The sequence below is a fragment of the Meleagris gallopavo genome, chromosome 7 (assembly GCF_905368555.1).
Source record: "Meleagris gallopavo chromosome 7, MGAL_WU_HG_1.1, whole genome shotgun sequence".
Classification (NCBI taxonomy): Eukaryota; Metazoa; Chordata; class Aves; order Galliformes; family Phasianidae; genus Meleagris; species Meleagris gallopavo.
Window position 1 is genome coordinate 22,046,923 of NC_139410.1, and position 18,037 is coordinate 22,064,959.

Here is an 18,037-nt window from a genome sequence, read left to right on the forward strand (position 1 = left end):
TTACCTGGGTGTGCAGCCCCTGTTTGCTACCTGTCGGTGTGGCACAGGGGACAGCAGCAGTGAGCCCCTTCCTCGGGCCCCACGCAGGGCCGCTAACGAACTCAGCAATTAGCGCAGCTACCAGGGAGGACAGAGACTTCATTAAGGAGGAGAGGCGTGGGGCCAAAGAGGGCATTGGTGGCTGTGCTGGGGAGGGGGAGGGGGGGGCACCCAACCTCCTCTTATGTCCCCCCCAGTGCTGGGGCCTCTGGCACCTTAATGAGTATGGGACCCAGTGAGACCCAAGCAGGGTCTTGCACACACCTACATACAGCAGAGAGGTGTGCACAATGCACACTTGCACGCACACGCAGACCACGATTGCATACCCATGTGCACACACACAGCTCAGCACAGCCCATTTCCAGGAGGGTTGGACAGCTTTAATCACACCAAGGCACTTACTGGTCCCCAGCCCCCCCGCCCCCACCTCCAGCCCCCCTTCCCCCACACACCCAGGGGCGCACCCATGGGTGCTGCCTGATGTGGCCAATAAAGTGCTGAGTGGGACCCTGCTGCAGGAGCAGGGTGCAGGGTGGGGGGCATAGGCAGAGCCGGGGGGGCCCTCACCCTGGCCCCCAGCGTTTGGAGAAGGGCAGCACCGCAGGGGTCGGACGGACAGTAACGGAGAGTTAAAAAGCCCTCCCCCAAAAGATTCCCCCATCCCCTGGCACAGCGGTAAAAAGGCACCCTTGATTATTTGGGAGACCGTTGCTTTTCCCCCCTTAAAAATATATCATTGTCCATAGATTGACTCTAAAAGATATGCTCTCCCTCCCTTAAAAATCCCTCCCCCTCCCTGAGAGCCCTTCATCCCCTCGAGGCTGGGAGACCACGGCAAGGGGGGCAGGGCTCATGAAAGGCCATGGAGAGGTGAGGGGTGGGATATTACAGTAAGGCTTCTACGGGCCACCCCCATTGGGAGTCACAGCCTTTGGTGACACTGAGAAGGAATGGGAATAGAGAGCGTGTGGCCCCCCCCACAAGGCAGGGGAACCCTGCTGGTGAGTGGAGTGGCCCCATTGCCACGGCAGCACTGGGGGGGGAGGGTGGGTGTGAGGCCATCAGAATTCCCCCCCCCCGTGGGAAGAAAGTGAGGTTGGAGGAGGTGATTTTGTAGCCCCTCCCCAGACACTTCTATTGCAGGGGGGGACACATACAGACATGGCGTCCCAAGGCACATGGAGGCATTGAAAGCCAGGAGCTCAGCCCCCCCCAAAATGCACCCCTGGAGGTGGGGAGGGGGCACCAGAAGGCACAAGGGGGTGTGTGGAGTGGTGCCTCCCCAAAGTTATCAGCTGCACAGAACGCAGAGCTGGGGGCACGGCAGTGACACCAAGACCAATGGAACCCACACTTGGGTTGCCAGTCCCCCCCATTGGACAAAGGCTGTGGGGACCAGGTTCCCCCAAAAGGCAGTGGAAAGCAGCAGCTGCATAACTCCCCTCCCCACTCCGGGGGGATGCAGAGGGGAAAAGGACCTGAGAATCATTTTGGGGAGGGGGGGGCAGCAAGAGGACAGGACCCCTCCAAACACGTCCCCAGAGGGTCACCCCCGGGCACCCCTTCTGCGTGGAGCACCCACCATGACCATCGCAGCGGGGAATGGGGTGGTGATGGGGGAACACCGGGACGCCCACAGTCCCCCAGTGAGGCTGCCACCGGGCCACCACCGCCAGCCATGCTGGGGCACCACTAGCTGTTAGTCCGCTGTTTCTTGAGCACTGTGTAAACGTCGTCCACTTTGCTGAGTCTCTCGAAGAAGGGCAGCAGGTCCAGCAGCTCCGTGTCTGCCATGTTGTCAAACCACGAGGCCACCGGCACCTGCAGGTACGGCCACCGGCTCAGGACCTTGGGTCCCTTGTAGCCCCATTGTGCCACCACCCGGACCGCCCCCACCCACGGGGTACGTACAGCGTTGTCGGGGTGGAAGATGTAGGAGGCGGGCGAGTTGTCCACGATGATGATGCGGCGCAGGTCGCGGCCCAGGCGGCTCAGGTCTTTCACGTAGTTGCCCCGGTGGAAGACGCAAGACTCGCGGAAGAGCCGGGCACGGAACGCCCCCCATTTATCCAGCAGGTCGGCCACGGGGTCCGCATACTGCGGGGAGAGGAGAGGTCAGCGGGTGGCCAAAGGGAATCGAAGTGGCCAACATGGAGCTCAAGGTTCAGTGGTCCCCATGGGTGGTTGCGCAAGGGAGACAAATGATGGCCAACGTCTGGTGGTCCCGAGGTCGATGGGTGGGTGGCCAAGGGGGACACAGTGGTGCCCATGGGTGGTCACCAAGAGGGACTGCTGACATCCAGTGTCCAGAGGTACCCATGGGTTTGTCACCAAGGGCCAGAGGTGGACAAAGGTCCAGTGATGCCCGTAGGTGTGTGGCTGTGGGGGACTCACGGTGCCCAAGGAAGGGGACAACAGTGTAACTGGAGCTGCCGCTCACCTTGGCCAGGCTGGCAGTGAAGAGCACGCACTCGAACAGCTCTCCCATGCGCTGCAGGAATTCATCCACGTGCGGCCGCTTCAGCACGTACACCTACAGGCACAAGCACTGAGGGACCCAGCGGCACATAACCCTAACCCTAAGGGGGTTGCCAGCACCACCCCTCTATGACCACCCTGGCGGAGCCCCGCACCCCAAAGGGCACCACGTCCTGACCCCAGTCAGCAGCAGGGAGGAGACATGCCCTGTGCTGGAATGAGGGGACACCGCTTGGTGATAGTCAGGAGGGTGCCCGCTGTCCCTGGCATCTCCAGGATGAAGCGTTGGGCGGGCTCCGGAGCCAAGTAACCTAGAACAGGCTGACTGCCAGACCACAGCCTATCCTGGATTACTTGAACCCAGCGCCAGCCTCTTTGGGGGGCACCCCACCAGACCCTCAAACTCTTCCCAAGCCCTCACTGCACAGCCCCATACCTGGTGCATGATACCATCAATTTCCACCGGAATGATGAAGTCAGCGTTGTTCACCGGCTGCGGAGAGCACAGTGGGGTCAGCGTGGGGTGAGGGGCTCCCGTGGTCCATAAACCTCCCTCCCACCCCAATAGGGGTGCTCCCACCTTGAAGGAGCTGTGCACCAGCGTCTCGTCCAAGTCGATGACCACGCACAGCTTGCTGGCGTCCTGAGGCTTGATCTCGGGCAGGAGGTGCTTGACTGCAGCCTGCAGCGGGGGGGGCAGGGCCAGGGGGTCAGTGGGGGGCAAGGGGCACTCCCTTCCCTTCTGCCTTGCGCCCAGGTCAGGCAGCAGTGTCTCCTTCTTTAGTTATAAGGGGGCTGGGGCACGGTGGTCGAGTGCCCCTGGGGCCGCCCGCATTTTGGGGTAGGAGTTCTGGAAGGGGGTACCTTGGGCACGGTGCCATTCTCCTCCACCAGCAGTGGGGCGTTGTTATTGACAGAGAAGGGCTCAGCGTCATCGTGGCACAGGCAGCAGAAGAGGGACTGGAGGATGCTGCGGCCCCGAGGCTTCTTGGCAGCGGCTGGGGGGCTCTGGGCACCTGTGGGTTTGGGGAGCACAATAGGGGTTGGGGCACCACCAGGATCCTACAATAGCTGCCCTCTCCCGAAGCTGGGGAGGAACTCCTCGAGGTGGCAACCCCCCGGGGGTGCTGAGACCCCACGGACACGCGTGGGTTGTGCTGTAGGCGGGGCCTAGCAGAAGGGGAGGGGCCTAGCCATCCTTCTTCCCGCCTCCCCGCCAACAGTTCGGCTTCCCCATTGGCTGGTGCAAACGTCCCGGAGGCGAGGAGCCAATCGCGGTGAAGCACACCCCGCTGGGTGCCGTTTCCTGAGCCCCCATTGGTGGATCGCAGGGAAACTGAGGCACGGACACCTTCAACGCGGCCGTATCCTGCCCCAGCCCAAGCCCGGGGGCCGGGAGCGGGGCAGGGATGCTGCCGGGGGGTGGGACGTCTGCCGACCCTCATGGTTCTATTCCTCCGAGACTCGCAGAGCCCTGGGAACCCCCACAGTGGGGCAGGGGCTGCTCCCCCCCCCCCGCTATCCCAAGCAGGGACCCTACGGAGCCGCGTCCCTCCGTGCATCAGATTCCCCGCGGCGCTTCCCCCGCCCCGCTCTCCCCAATCACCCCAGGAGGGACGCAGACAGGGAATGACGCGTGGAGCAGTGCAGACGAAACCCCCTCCCCGTGTCCCCGCTGCCCCGTCCCGGTGCACGCAGCACCACGGGGCCGCACTCCAGCTGAGGCCAACCGCAACTCATCACACGCTCCGCGCCCCTCGCCACAGGGGGGGGGGGGAGGCACGTGGGGGGCCCTGCGCAACGCGGAGTGAAGGGTCTGACCCTTGGCCCTATAGGAGACATGGCGGGGGGGGAAGGCTGGGCTGTCACCGTGTACCCTATAGTGCCGTGCAGTGGGAAGGAAGAGAGGGAGGTTTGGGGGGGGTGGGGAGGGTTGGGGGTGGACGCACAGCGGCGGTGGGGGCCGAGAAGTGATTTTCCACATTTAGCCCCCCCGACCCTCCCCTAAAGCAAAGCCCACAAAGGGAGAAAGGGAGGAGGAGGGGATGTGGGGGGGTCCCGATGCCGGATTATTTTGAGGAGGGGGGCATTACCTTTCTCCTGCAGCGGGGCGGTCACCTCCTCCTTGCTAACCTGGGTGATGATGGACTGGTGGTCCATGGGGGAGGAGGGGGAGGGGGGGGCAGGAGCGCGGAGCTGCCCCCCCCCGGCTCGGCCCCCCGGGGAAGAGGGGGAGGGGGGGGGGCGGGAGGGGCGCGGGGCGGGGAGGGGGGGCGGGCGGCGGGCGCGGGGCGGCGGGCGCGGGCGCGGGGAGCGGCGGAGGAAACTTTGTTACAACATGGAGTTTCCTCCGCACGGTTTTTTGCTACAAACATGGAACCCGGACGCGGTTTCAAGGAACCCCTTAAAAGGGCAATGCCAACCCCGTAGCCCAAACCCGCTCCCCCTTCCCCCCCCCCCCCCCCTTCACACCATCGTCCCCATCCGGCTCACGCCCCGTGTAGGAGGAGCAGGGGGTCCACTCTGCCCTCACGTTTCGGGGGTCTCGAGGTGCTGGCAGAGGAAGGAAGTCCCCCCGCAACCCCTCCCCCCTCCCCCGCCGCACAGCCCCGCTCCCTCTGTCCCTCCGTCGTCCCCACCCCTCAGCAGCTGCCGAGGATGCACTGCTGCGGTTTTCTTTCCCTCCCCGACAATCCGCAGGGAACTCGGGGTCACCCCACGAGGACGCGCCGTGGGGTGTCCCCGTTTGTCCCCTCCCGACCCGGCCCTGTGGCGATGCCCGTGGGTCCCAGCTGCCTCCTGGCTCTGAGCGACTGTTCGGGGCACGCTCCGGTGGGCTCGGGAGCAAAGCTGCGTCCCTGCGCGGTGCCACCGCCGACCTCACGGGGACACCGAGGGGAAAAATCCTCCCATCCTGCCGGGCTGGCAGCTGTGATAGCCGGCAGCGCGACCCCCGTGCCCTGAGGCTGCGAGGTCCTGATGTCCCCTGTCCCCGAGGAGGAAGAGGAAGGAAGCAGCCGTGCTTCCTCTGGGCACTATTTCGGGCCGGATCCCACTGCTGCCCGTTCCCGTACGGGGAAGCTCTGGGGCCCACAGGGGCACACGCAGAGGCCACATGCGCTGCCCGCTTTGTGGTCCCGCACGAGGAAGAAGGCCTCGCGGTGCGGTGACAGCTGGCGGCCCCGGTGACCGCGGCGCCGGCCCCAGCACGACGAGGCTCGGCTTCTAATTAATGGATTAATGCAATTAGCGAGGCTCCGAGGCCAGGCTGGGCGTCAAACTCTCGAAGCATCCCTCCAGCCGGCTGCGCACTCGGGTACAGGGTGGAGGCTGGGGACAGGATGGGGACATGGTGCTCATGCTGCATGTGTCACTGTTCCCATAAGGGCCACAGCGTCACCGCAAGGACCTCTCTGTCCCCACGAGGACCAGGCTGTCCCTCAGGCTCTTAGAGAACCATCTGCTACAGCCGCCCCCTACTCTAACCCTAATCCAGCCACGAGCTCAGTCGCCTTTGGGACACCCCGTCCCCTGCTGTTCCTATGCTCTCAGAGCCCCTCCGTCCCCCAGTCTCTCTGCTCTCCTCACCCCATGCAAGGGATGCCCCTCGCGCGGCCCCGAGGCACTGCTGGGGGAGGGGGGGCACCCGGGGACACCCTCGCCCGGCGGTGGGCCCCACCGGCCCGGCTCCTCCTTCAAGCAGCCCGCAGCCGGGCCAACGGGGATGGGGGGGGAGGCACCGCCCCACCCGCGCTGCCATCGCCCTTTTAAGGAAGGGGAAATTCTTCACATAAACAAGCGCGGTGCGCGGGGCGGGGGGGGATCTTTACCCGAGGGGAGCTTTGGCGGGTGGGTCGGGGGGGGGCAGGCGGCTGGACCCCCAAATAGTCCCCGCACCTCAGTTAGTGTCATTTGGGAAGGGGGACTTTGGGGTGGGGGGGCAGGAGGGGCAGCCTTTAGAAGGGGGGGGCCTTGAAACAGCCAGGGAGCGTCTCGCAAGTGCGGGCCGCGGCGGGGGGCGCAGCGCTGCGGGACCCCCCCGCCCCAACACAGAGAAGCGGAGGGTGCGTTATAAACGTCACGTTTATGGGCCCCGATCCCTCCAAACCGCGCCGGAGCCCTTTTGAAGAACCCCTCCGGGCCCATGCGGGGACGGCCGACCGGCGTCGCCACGTTTGGGACCGGGGGGGGGGGGACACACGCACCAGGGCTGGGTCTGCAGGCAGCGAAACGGGCGGAGCGGGCTCCCCCCGGGCTGTCCCTGCGGTGCCCGGCGGTAATTAGCGGTCCCTGCGGTAATTAGAGGAGCCTCCGCTTCCCGGCGCTAATGAGCAGAGGAGAGCCCATCCCGCCCCACCGCTGCACCCAGGGTGGAGGCGCGTCCCCCTGCCCCCCAGCACCACCCAAGGAGAGGCTTTTGCAGAAGCCTCCGAGGGCTGTTAACCCCTTCCATGCTGGGGGCATTTCCCCAGAAAGCATCGCCCCCCGGGGCTTGGTATGGCAGCAGGGCGCTGCGTGCGGGACGGAGCCCATCACTGCGGCCCTGCCGCCCCCGGCCCGTCAACGGTGAGATCGAAGCTGAACCGGTCGTAGCGTCCCCTGGGCAGGAACCGCGCTCCGTGCGCGATGCTGCACGTCCAGAGCTGAAGGCAAAGAGGGCACTCGTTGGAGGCACCGTGGCTGTAGAAGAGTCAACCCCCCCCCTCCGCACATCCCCAGCCACCCTCCGCCCTTACCAGGTAGGTGACAAAGGCCACGTAGGCCACCAGCAGCAGCCCCAGGGGGATGAGGTAGCCCAGACCCCGCACCGTGGGCAGGAAATCCACTACGAAGTACACATTGATGGCACAGACCAACCCCGTGATGAGGGACATCAGCACCTTCCCCAGGCTGCAAGTGGCAGGTGGGTATCGGCACCAGCGCTCTGTGCTACCCACCCCGGTAAGCAGGGAAGCAAGAGCCCAAATAGAGGGGTTGTGCAGCCCATAGCCACACTTCACCCCACTCTGGGGCCATCGGGGATGCTGAGGACGTGGAGGTGATCCTTCCTCCCCCTCCCCCCCCCCCCTCACCCCAGCACTCACAGACCATTGGCGAAGTCACGCATGAGCGGGCGCAGGCTGGTGAAGGTGAGGACGGGCAGTATGGCGAAGGGCAGCTGGAATTGGGTCAGGGTGAGGATGGCACAGTGGGGATGGGGGCCCGGCTGTGCCCACCCCTCACCAGGATGCTCTGCAGCACGTTAAGCAGGTCGTTCATGCCCGTCAGCTGGCTTATGTCCCTAAAGGCAGCCACGAAGAGGGTGGGCAGGATGGCCAGGGAGCGAGTGAACAGCACCCGGGTGAAGCGGGACCAGCGCAGCTGCAGGAAGCCCTGGGGGTGAGGGGAAAGATGTGCCATCAGCCCTTGGCGTGCTCCCAAAATTCTGTAGGGCCGTGTCCCCCCCCGCTCCGTGGTGCTCAGCTCCTGCAGGGCTGCAGGGCCCCGCTAGATGTCAGGCCCTGCTCGTTAAGAAAACAGCTCGTTAGGGCCTCACATGGGGGACTCACGGGAAGGTGACTGCCGAGTAGCGGCAATGGGTGGGCGCTGACCCCATCCCGGCTCTCAGGGAGCCCAAGTGAACCCTTTGCCCAGAAGAAATCTCCCTGCCAAATGCCCCTGTTGGGGTCGGGCTGCCCATAGGACTCCTGCCCGGAGCCCACCCTTGAGTTACCTCTCTCTGTGTTCCCCTCTCACCTCCATGACAAACTGTCCCGCGTAGGTGCCTGTCATGGTGGAGCTCTGCCCCGCTGCCAGGATCCCCACGGCCCAGATGTAGAGCGCTGCAGCCCCAAAATAGCAGCCCAGGATGACACCCTGCATGGCAATACTCTGATGGGGATCCTGAAGAATCCCCCCTTGGCATAGTGAGGGGTTGGATTTGGGTACCCCCAAAACAGCCACCAAGGCTAGCTGGCCATAGGATGCAGCCCAGTGCCACTCACTCCCTGGTAGATATCCACAGAGACCGTCTCATTGTTGATGGGGAAGATGCTGGCATAGTGACTGACACTGCTGTTGACACACTTGTTATGCTGCAAGACATGGTGAGCATGAGTGTGGCATGGCTATGAATCCAACCCTCCACCCATCCATCTATCCATGACTAAGGTCGGCTCACCCTACCCCTCTCCACCCCTGGTGCAGCTGCCACCCCCCTGGAGGGACTCACCACATCCTCGTTGCGCTGGTGGTAGAAAGCCTCACCAAAGACAGCCATGACGAAGAGGTTGATGAGGAAGGAGACGAAGAGAGCCAGGCAGGACTCAGTCAGGAAGTACATGTTGGCCTCCTTTACTTCCTCCTTCTCGGAGCGGTTGATCGCCCGGGTCTGGGCACAGCAGGTAATGTGCACCATGGGGATCCATTACAGCCCCCACGAGGAAGCCATTCACCCCTACCACGTCTCTGCAATGGGGAACTTGTCCCCTGGTCCCTTCTCACCTTCACCAAGGAGGAGTGCAGGAAGATGTTATGGGGCATGATGATGGCACCAACGATGCCCACAGCCTGGAGCAGCTCCTCTCGCCCACAGCCCGGGCAGTAGGGCAGGAAAATGCCCTTCAGCACCTCCGTCTGCGCTGGCCTCACCACCACATACTGGGAAGGGGCTCTGTGAGCTGCCCCCGCCCCAGCAGCTCGATTGGATCGTTACAGGCTGGGGGGCCTTTACCTCGTAGCCAAAGGTCAGAGCCATGATGGTGATGAGGAGGCCAAAGAAAGCCTCCAGCTTGCGGAGCCCTGCAGAAGGAAGTGATGAGCGATGACACAATGGTGCCTGCACCTCTGCGGTGACACCTCAGGGCCTGGATGAATGGCCCCCATCCCAGTGCTCCTGCACTCACCGTATTTGTCAAGAAAGAGGAAGAAGAGGGTGTCTGTGATGGTGATGAGAACACCACCCCAGAGCGGGATGCTATGGGACAGAAGAGCAGGGATGTCAGCCAGGTTGGTGGAGCATTGGGGTGGGCTGCGTCCCTCACTGGCGTGCGGGTGGGACCTGGCAGCACCCTGCAGGTAGTTACCGTCCGGCTGAGAGCAGGCTGAAGGCAATGGCCGTCCCAATCACCTCCTGCATGTCTGAGCCGATGATGGCAATTTCCATCATGAGCCACAGCAGCACACGGGGCACCTGGAGGGGATGGGGATGCATGGTGACATGTCTGAGCCCTGCGTGGACCCAGCCCTGGGATGCTTGGGATAGGAGTGATGGGTAGAGGGTGCATGAGGGGGCTGCAGAGTGCAGGGAGAGGGAGAGTGCAGATAGGACGGGCAGGATGCAACTTGCAACCGCTTCTGACGCTGGGACTCAGGCGTCCTCACGTGGGATTGGAATGGATATAGCTGTCTCCGTGCCAGGCAGTGAGGTGTGTGGGGCCAGAGGGGTCACTGGGGCTGGGGAGCGGTGGGAGAAAAAGGGCTCCTCACCCACACTGTGATCCCCCTGTGTGCTCACCCTGGGGTAATAGAGGTAGCAGATCTCTGCCAGGTCCTTTCCCGTCACCACGCCCAGGCGGATGGCCAACCTCTGGCACAGCAGTCCCAGCACTGTGGCCCACAGCAGCACCCACAGCAGCTAGGGGGGCAGGAGAAGGGCAGCAGGGGTTGGTGGTGGGCAGCACCCCGCACCCAGTGGGGTCACCCAGCAGCCTGAGGCTCACCTTGAAACCGGCCACGGCCCCACACTGCAGGTCTGACTCCACATTGCCTGGGTCCAGGTAGGCGATGCTCATCAGGAAGCCAGGGCCAGTGAAAGCCCACAGCTTCCTGAAACTGAAGCCGGGCTGCAATGGGGTGGCAGGTCACGGTGGGATGGGGCAAGTCCTGTGGGGTCTGGTTGTTCCCATTCAGAACTGACAACTCCCAGTTGGGCTACTGGTCGCCTATTTCTGGGGAGCCCTGCACTGCCACATGGGCACATGTGCATGGAAGGCATTTTTCTTTTTCCCAACCCCCTCTCCGTGCCCTTCATCACTGGGGTGTACAGCGAGACCCAAGTGATGTTTGGGCATTAAGATTGGATTGAAATTTATTGCAGCGCAGATGGAGCTGCCACCCTTCTTGTGCCGTTAACAGCACCTTGTGCAATCCCACTCCAGTGAGCTGCTTTCACAACTCCATTCCTTCCCCTTCTCCCTTCCGCTCTCAGGCTGGGGCTGGAGGGGTCCCAGGCTGCCGGGGAGGGCCATGGGACTTGGCCACTCTGTGGGACAGGAAGCCTGGGAGATGGGGTGGCCCTCAGAGCGGAGCATCAATGCCCTGTGCCTTGGTTTTCCCATTGGGAAAGCTTCAAGTGCGGGAATGGGGTTGCAGTTACTCTGCTGGAGCTGGGGCTGTGGACACCAAGGTTCCCAGGGCATATCCCAGATGTGTCCCTTGTAGTACTCAACTCAATGTCCCCAGCTGCACCCACCGTGCTGCCTTTGGGGATGCTGATGAGCTCATCCAGGTAGGTCTGACCATGGGGGACGGGGTGATGCGGGGGGACAGGGATGTTACTGGGGTCGGTTTGGCCTCGGTTCAGGGACCCAGTGATGCCTGGGAGGGAAGGAAGAGGACAAGGGAAGGAAAAGCAGGAGGGGGTGTAGCAGCTCACTGCATATAAGGACGATGCCAGGTCCCAGCTTCATCCCAGAGACATCTTCCCAAGGAAAAGCCCCACAGCTCCAGGGGGCTTGCAGCCACTGGGGCCAGCAGTGGTGGCCTGAAGCAGCCAGATGCCACCTCCAGCACAAGTGTCCCTCAAAGCCCTCTCCCCAGCCCACCCGTCACCAGCCCCAGTGCCACAGGGAGTGGGTGCAGAGGGTATGATGTACCCAGCCAAGCTGGGACTCACCCGGCTCCAGTGATGCCATAGCAGGGCTGGATCCAGACATGGTGCTGGGGAACCCCTACCTCTGGGTGCTGCACCCGGTGCACAGCTCTTATAGCTCCCAGCCCCCCTCCAGGGAAAGAGGAGGAGGAGGAGGAGGAGAAGGAGGAAGTGTTCCTTCCCTGCTTGCCACAGACCTAGGCTGGGAAAAGGCCTCCTGGGGGGCTGGGTCTCAGTTCCCCACCCTGAGCATGGGGCACAGCAATCTCCCTTTCATCTGCAAACACGTATCCAAGGGTGGGCATTGTGCCCATGTGTCACCCCCACAGCACGTGTCAGGGTCCTGCTGCTTGGAGTGGGGAACACAGGCAGTTTCCCACAGTGGAGGAGCTGCTGACCCTGTTGAAGTGGGGAAAAGGCCAAAGGGGTGGGAGTGAGGAGGAAGCAGCACGCATTGCACAAGCACGTGAGCAGGGCAAAATGCACCCCGGGCTTGGAGAGGGGGGTCTGGAGAGTGCGGGGTGTTGGGGTGGGAGATGCCCTCATCCGGAAGACTGGGGAGCTTAGTGTTGGTGTGAATCAGGCTGCACCTCACAAAGTCCCTGTGGCTGTGAATGGACCTGGGTGACACCCCTGAGGATACATGGAGTGGTGGCAGGGCACAGGGCTCTGCCCCATGGCAAGCCCTAGGCACCCCATATCACGAGGAAAGGCTTTTTTTGGGGGGGGGGAGGGGGAGAAGTAAGACCTAAACAGCCATGAGGGGATGAGGGGCTCATAGAAAGCTCAGCCTCCCAGCCCTTCCCATGCCTCAGTTTCCCCAAAACACACGAGAGAATTGCAGGAGCACTGTTGAAACCTTTAATCCCCCTGAGCCAGGGGGCTGGGACAGGAGATGCTGCAGAAGGGGCTGGGGGATACGGAGGAGGCGAAGCTGGGCCCAGGGGGCTGGTGGCGAGCAAAGGGGGCAAAGAATTCAGCAGCAAAGAGGATGGGGTCAGGGGGCTGGCGGAGCAGCAGGGCCTGCAGGAAGTCAGCCAGCAGCGCAAAGAGCTCGGGATGCTGCTGAATGTAGGTGCTGTGGGACGCTCGCAGCTCCTCCTGTGGGGTTGAGGACAGGGTTGTCCCCATGCCAAGCTGGGGGGGAACCTGGGTCTTTCCCTGCCTTCCCAGGGGGAATCCTGCTGGAGAGCAGCATAATCTCATGACTCTCATCACCATGCCCCCCGCTCACCTTCCTGTCCAAGAACCAGGAGTACAGCTGGGCATCCTCCTCCCAGTCCAGCAGCTGCTTTGGCAAGAGAGGCTGGGGCTCTGCACCCATGCCGCTGACCGCAGGTACATCCTGCAGCACAGCAACCACCGGGCACCCCACCTGCACCCGCCGAGCCAAATGCCTGCAGAAGGGCATTAACGCTGAGCTCCTCCATCCTGGTACCAACACCCAAATCCGCCCTCCCCAGGCCGGCGCCGTACCCGCTGGGGAGGAGGCTGTAGTGCCACACCATCGGAATGCCCTGGGCAGCATGCAGGACTCTTTCCACCACCAACACCTCCCCCTGTGCCGAGCCCACCGGCTGCTGACGCATGCCCAGGGAGCGCTGTAGAGACACAAAATCACTCTGTGCCCACCTGTTATCCCCGTGTCCCTCACCCATGCCCCCCAGGGTCTCACGTAGGTGGTGGTGCAGAGGTGGCCCTCCTTGTCGATGGCTGGGAAGGTGATGCTGGGGGGCACGGCACGGCGACACGCCAGCACCCGCAGCAGCAGCAGACTGGCAGCCTCCCCCAGCAGCCCCTCCAGCGAGGCCCAGCTGTAGGAGAACACCTGCTGCTGTGGGTCTACCTGCGGGGACACCCCATGGGACACCCTGGAGAATGCATCCCAGTTGCCCTCCAGGTAGGAGGGAAGAGTGGGAGGAGGTGGGGGATATCACCTCTCCCTCCTGGGTAGTGATGGTGACGGTCATTCCACGTGGGTGCTGTACCATGTGGATCTTCCTCTCCACGGGGTGTGCTCCAAACTGGGGGAGGAGCAGAGCCACCCCAATAGCCCTCTCAGTTTGTTCAGGGGGAGAGGGGCTCCGGGGTGCCATAAATAGGTGCACTGTGGGAATCTCCCCATCCCCACTGCCTCCCAGGGTAGGATACCAGCTGGAGGGATGGCTCAGGTGCACAGGCAGGGGCACCACTTCAGGACAGAGGGACTAAAGGACATGCCACCACCACGGCTGCCTGCTTACCTCCAAGCGCTCATGCTGCTCCTGCTCCAGCGTCTCCAGCTGCATAGACACATACCCTGTGGGAGCAGAGCCCTGTGCACCCCGGGACAGGGACACCACTGCCCCCAAGATGCCATCCCAGCCTGTGGGATGGTGACATCCCACTCCAGTGCTCCCAGCTCACCTGTGAGCCTGCAGGAATGTGGCACGCCATCCAGCAGCCCCTGGGAGCCAGCCTGGAGCAGGAGGCAGCTCCTCACCCGCTGGCCCTCCTGCTCATAGGGTGCGTGTCGGGCTGTCACCCAGAGGTGTCCCTGCGGCTGTCCCCCTGCTGCCACCAGTGCCAGTGTCTCAGCGAACAGGCAGCGCTCCAGCTCCTCCGGCCCTGCGCAGGGATGGTCACTGAGCGGCCCCCCAGGTGCTGCTCCCCTTCAGGTCACCGCATCCCATGGAGGGGGGGGGGGGTTGGCACCCACCGATGCAGTTCAGGAACTTAGCAGCCGCCTGCATGGGGATGGAGTCTTCTGATGGGAGACAGCAGTGATGGGGGTCCTCTTGAGAGTCTTCCCCAACCAGTCTCCACCCTGGAGAGGAGCAAGAGGCAGCGCTGGGGAGCAGCACCCCCAGCGCCCCCCCAGAACCCTATGGGAGAGCACAGCCTCCACCCCTTTTCCTCCCTCCCCCCTCAAAGTGCTGCGGTTCCCCCAGACCCCCCTCAAAGTGCAGCAGCCCTCTCCCCAAATCCTTATTCTCCCCCTTGCCCCATATAAGTCCGGGGTCTTCTCCCCCCAAACTCTCCCTTCCCACCAACCCTCTGGCTGCCCTCCTCCTCCCGCCAGCCTCAGACTGTACCCGCCGACCCGAGCTTCCCCCTCTCCCCTTACAACGCTGGCAGCCGTTGGCATAGGAACGGCCCATCCCCACCTCTTAAAGGGGCCGCAACCTCGCAACCTCACAGCAATGAATAGTTTTTTTGGGAGGTGGGGGCAAAGGGGTACTCCCCCAGATACAGAAAAAAGTGGTTGAGTGGGAACAAATCCGATTCAGACTTTTATTTGGGGGGTGTACAGGGGTTTCCAGCCCAGCACTGTGCCCCCCATCCCAGTGTACGGGAGGTGGATAAGGACACGGGGGAGCCCCAGGGCAATGCTGGGAACCCAGGCTTCCTCCCTGCCCCTCCACCCCCAAAGGGAGACACAGTAATGAGGGGGACGGGGGATTCCCTGAGCGCTGGGGGTGAATTGGGATCTCCCATAAAACAGGGGGAGGGAAATAAGGAGAGCCCTTAATGCTGTTCCTACAGCCCCAGAAGTGGGGCAGGGGGGCCGCAGACCCCCAGAGAAGGGATCGTATGGGAGGGACCACCTATGAGGTGCATACATGGGGTGTGTGTATGGGGGGGGTCCATCCTTTCCCTGTATCTCTCAGCAGGACTAAGGAGGAGGGCAATTCACAGCAGAAATCACACAGTCCAGAAGCCCCCCACATCCAGAGGTGTGATCACGAGGTGGGAATGGTCACTAGGTGGCCTTGTAGAGATCCTTCCTCCTGCGCACCTCCCGCAGGACGCGGGCCCGGAAGGCATCGTGGTGCTCCCCGCTGCCCCGCTGCAGCCCCAGCGCCTCGTGCAGCTCCCGGCGGTGCGTGCGCAGGAAGGGGTTGTAGGTCCGCTCCTCGCCCAGCGTCGAGGGGCACTGCGGGGTGGAGGACGGCGCTCAGCCACATCATCCTCCCCACAGTCACAAATAGGGCCGTGGGAGGAGGATTCTCACCGTGCTCCTCTTCTCCTGCCGCTGCTGAGTGGCCCAGAGCAGCTTCTGCTCCAGCGCGGGGTTGTCCAGCTCCAGCAGGCGGGCAAAGCTCAGGCACTCCAGTGCATACTCGTGGCCTGGGGGCAGCACCTCAGCATCACCCCATAGTGATGGTAAGGGGCAATCTGGGGGTTTTAGGGTAGGGGATGCTCACCTGGCCACAGCAGCGTGTCCTCTCCCAAGCCCACGGCTGCATCCAGGGAGGCCAGCATGGTTTCAGGGGAGCCCTCAAACAGTCTTCCTGCAGCCAAACACACAGCCACCATCACTGGGGGAGGGAGGTTCAATTGGGGTGTCCCCTCCCGCAGTCCTTCAGGACTCCAATGCCCAACATTTAGACAGCGTGGGACCGCTGCACTCACCGCAGCCGGCCAGGAAGAGCAGGTCCCCGGAGAACAGGCAGGGGGGGCCCCCGAAGGGCCCTGCATCCAGCACAAAGGCCATGTGTCCCACAGTGTGGCCTGGTGTGGCCAGTGCCTCAAAAGTCAGGCAGCCCACGCTCAGCTTCTCCCTGTCCCCAACGGGGCTGTGCCGGCAGGGAGAGGGGGCACGGTCACATCCCAAAATACCCAGCACTCCCAAAACAGCCCCCACAGGGTTCATAGCATGCCAGGGTGCTGGCGTGGGGGGAGGGTGACCCAGATAGATGGGAGGATGACTGCAGCACTTACTGGGTGAGCTCGGGGATGGCATCGACGGCACTGCCATACACCTTGCAGGAGCTGTGCTGCTGGAGCAGCGCCGCGTTCCCTCCGCTGTGGTCCCTGCAGGTGAGCAGGTCAGTGCATCCCCAGGACGGGTTAGGTATGGGGCACACCATCTCAGCAACCTTAGGGGGCTCACAGGCTGCCAACCCCAGCTGCCCCACCCCCACAGTAGCAGGCTTTGCTCTGGGATCCCAACAAGCATCCCCAGCATCCTTAATCACTCTCCAACCCCTCAATACCTCCTTACCAGTGTTTGTGCGTACAGAGTATAGCCTCCAGCACCACCCCCTCCTCTTCAATGGCAGCCTGGCAGGACAGAAATTTGGGTACACGTGTATGGGAGGAACACTGCTCCCTGTCACCCTGCCCTGTGTACTGTGGGTTACAGATTAGGGGATGCTCCCCACTCCCAGGACACCACAGTACAGCACTGGGAGGGGAAGGGGGAATCCCACCTGCACAGCCAGCGGGTCAGAGGGGTCGACCACGGCTGCACGGCCAGAGTCTGTGTCGATGACCAGGTAGCTGTAGTTATTGGAGAGCACGGGGATAGGCACGATTTTCACCCCTGAAAAGGACAGATGGACAGACAGAGATCAGGGTACAATGGGAGCAAGGCTAAAGCCTCCTGCCCAAAATGGGGATGAAGCTCAGAACTCACCATGGAAGCCCATGGGTTGGGACACCGAGTGGCCGTGGGGGAAGCGCTCGCGGGCCTTCTTCACCTGTCGCTTGTAGAAGAGGAAGCCGAGACGTGTGCGGGCGTACAGGCTGTACCTGTGGGGGGCACAGGGAGCCCCCACGGGGGGATTTAAAACACATCTTTTCCTCACAGCCCCGTATGCCCTCTGGAAAAGTCCCGGTCCCACCACCTATCCCCAGCCGTGAGCACGGAGCACGGCCTCGATCTGAGGTCAATCCCATGCTGAGAACTGCGATGGACACTGGGTTCTGGAATCAGGGGGAACACACAGCACTGTTGGGTAACGAGGAGGACAAAACAGAAGGGGCTGCGGAAAAGGGAAGCGAGAAGCACTCCCATTCACATGCCACGTAAGACCAACAGGCGCTGGGGTAGCTTGAGCCCCTTCTATCTATACAGGAGGATTTCAGGGCTGGGGACAGATGCCACGAAAGATGTGAGATGCTCGAACCTCCATCTCTGCCCCATCCTCATCCGCAGGGCATCACCCAGGGAGCTACACCGTGCACCTGCTTATCCGCGTAAGGGCACGGTGGGGGACGCGCCTGGAAAAACGGAGGTGGTGGGTGGAGACCGACACCCGCGGGCCGGCACCGTTCGGTGGAGCGAGGGCAGAACAAAGGGGAGCAGCGGGGGCGGCCCCGCGCCTTCAACCTTTCCGCTCCCCCCGACGGCAGCGATTCCGGCGCTCCCCACCCGCAGCCTCCCGCTGGGGGAGCCCCGCGGATCCCCACTCGGACGGCAGGGAGAGCCCTCCCTCTGTGCGAGGCCACCCCTACGGCCCGCCGGCACTCACCCCAGGCGGAAGAGCAGCGGCCCGGCGAGTGCCATGAGCGCGGCGGAGGTGCGGCGGGCGATGCGGCGCACGGCCGGGCAGCGGCCGAGCCAGGCGGCGACGACCAGCCCGCACGCAGCGGCCCCGGCCGCCACCGCCGCCCGACAGTGCGGCCCCGCCATGCCCCTCGCCCACCCGCGCGGGGCCCCGCCCCCCTCGGAAGCCAATAGGGGAGCGGCGTGACAGCGGGCCGCGCCCCCTCGCTGTTCCCGCCACCTCGCGCGCCACCTGCCGGAGGGTTCCCCCTGTGAGACGTCACTCGCGGGGAAGGGGGACCCCTGAGAATGACGTCAGCGCCGCGGTGGGGGTCCCCCGTGGGGGCCGGCGCGCGCCTTTCTCCCTGCGCGGCCCCGCGGAGCCCGGCCGGACCGGGGCACGGTGGGGCGTC

The 18,037-nt window shown here is 63.5% G+C and overlaps 4 protein-coding genes across 12 annotated transcripts; all 4 read right to left on the bottom strand.

Moving 5' to 3' along the window:
• Nucleotides 1–120: 120 nt before the first annotated feature.
• CTDSP1 (CTD small phosphatase 1) lies at nucleotides 121–4,768 on the bottom strand. 2 transcript variants are annotated; one of them, XM_085228536.1, is made up of 7 exons: nucleotides 4,614–4,767; nucleotides 3,385–3,536; nucleotides 3,101–3,202; nucleotides 2,957–3,013; nucleotides 2,483–2,575; nucleotides 1,954–2,139; nucleotides 121–1,863 (listed from the first exon to the last, which is right to left on the bottom strand). In XM_085228536.1, exons 1-7 carry the CDS (start codon nucleotides 4,678–4,680, stop codon nucleotides 1,735–1,737), a joined length of 786 nt encoding a protein of 261 aa, XP_085084662.1. In that variant the 5' UTR covers nucleotides 4,681–4,767; the 3' UTR covers nucleotides 121–1,734. The 2 variants fall into 2 exon arrangements, with proteins under 2 accessions (XP_085084662.1, XP_085084663.1); XM_085228537.1 differs by lacking the exon at nucleotides 2,483–2,575 and having other exon boundaries at nucleotides 4,614–4,768.
• A 1,817-nt stretch (nucleotides 4,769–6,585) lies between these two features.
• SLC11A1 (solute carrier family 11 member 1) lies at nucleotides 6,586–11,527 on the bottom strand. 2 transcript variants are annotated; one of them, XM_003207643.5, is made up of 15 exons: nucleotides 11,396–11,527; nucleotides 10,973–11,097; nucleotides 10,221–10,343; nucleotides 10,016–10,135; nucleotides 9,585–9,691; nucleotides 9,405–9,475; nucleotides 9,233–9,300; nucleotides 9,004–9,159; nucleotides 8,732–8,890; nucleotides 8,505–8,594; nucleotides 8,257–8,376; nucleotides 7,744–7,893; nucleotides 7,605–7,678; nucleotides 7,257–7,410; nucleotides 6,909–7,163 (listed from the first exon to the last, which is right to left on the bottom strand). In XM_003207643.5, the coding sequence occupies exons 1-15, from the start codon at nucleotides 11,433–11,435 to the stop codon at nucleotides 7,053–7,055; spliced, it is 1,668 nt and encodes a 555-aa protein (XP_003207691.1). In that variant the 5' UTR covers nucleotides 11,436–11,527; the 3' UTR covers nucleotides 6,909–7,052. The 2 variants fall into 2 exon arrangements, with proteins under 2 accessions (XP_010711915.1, XP_003207691.1); XM_010713613.4 differs by lacking the exon at nucleotides 7,257–7,410 and having other exon boundaries at nucleotides 6,586–7,163.
• A 109-nt stretch (nucleotides 11,528–11,636) lies between these two features.
• CATIP (ciliogenesis associated TTC17 interacting protein) lies at nucleotides 11,637–15,281 on the bottom strand. Of its 7 annotated transcripts, none has more exons than XM_085228522.1 (9): nucleotides 14,405–14,510; nucleotides 14,070–14,177; nucleotides 13,778–13,978; nucleotides 13,615–13,670; nucleotides 13,309–13,395; nucleotides 13,047–13,217; nucleotides 12,848–12,972; nucleotides 12,606–12,768; nucleotides 11,637–11,770 (listed from the first exon to the last, which is right to left on the bottom strand). In XM_085228522.1, exons 1-9 carry the CDS (start codon nucleotides 14,496–14,498, stop codon nucleotides 11,645–11,647), a joined length of 1,131 nt encoding a protein of 376 aa, XP_085084648.1. In that variant the 5' UTR covers nucleotides 14,499–14,510; the 3' UTR covers nucleotides 11,637–11,644. The 7 variants fall into 7 exon arrangements, with proteins under 7 accessions (XP_085084648.1, XP_085084647.1, XP_085084644.1 ...); XM_085228519.1 differs by lacking the exon at nucleotides 11,637–11,770 and adding an exon at nucleotides 12,219–12,472; XM_085228521.1 differs by lacking the exons at nucleotides 11,637–11,770; nucleotides 12,848–12,972; nucleotides 14,405–14,510 and adding exons at nucleotides 11,798–12,472; nucleotides 15,150–15,281 and having other exon boundaries at nucleotides 13,004–13,217.
• Nucleotides 14,631–18,018, bottom strand: LOC104911679 (putative thioesterase PNKD). The gene is made up of 9 exons (XM_085228532.1): nucleotides 17,611–18,018; nucleotides 16,773–16,888; nucleotides 16,567–16,679; nucleotides 16,359–16,417; nucleotides 16,076–16,168; nucleotides 15,767–15,930; nucleotides 15,559–15,645; nucleotides 15,366–15,481; nucleotides 14,631–15,287 (listed from the first exon to the last, which is right to left on the bottom strand). Exons 1-9 carry the CDS (start codon nucleotides 17,769–17,771, stop codon nucleotides 15,114–15,116), a joined length of 1,083 nt encoding a protein of 360 aa, XP_085084658.1. The 5' UTR covers nucleotides 17,772–18,018; the 3' UTR covers nucleotides 14,631–15,113.
• Between the last annotated feature and the right edge of the window lie 19 nt (nucleotides 18,019–18,037).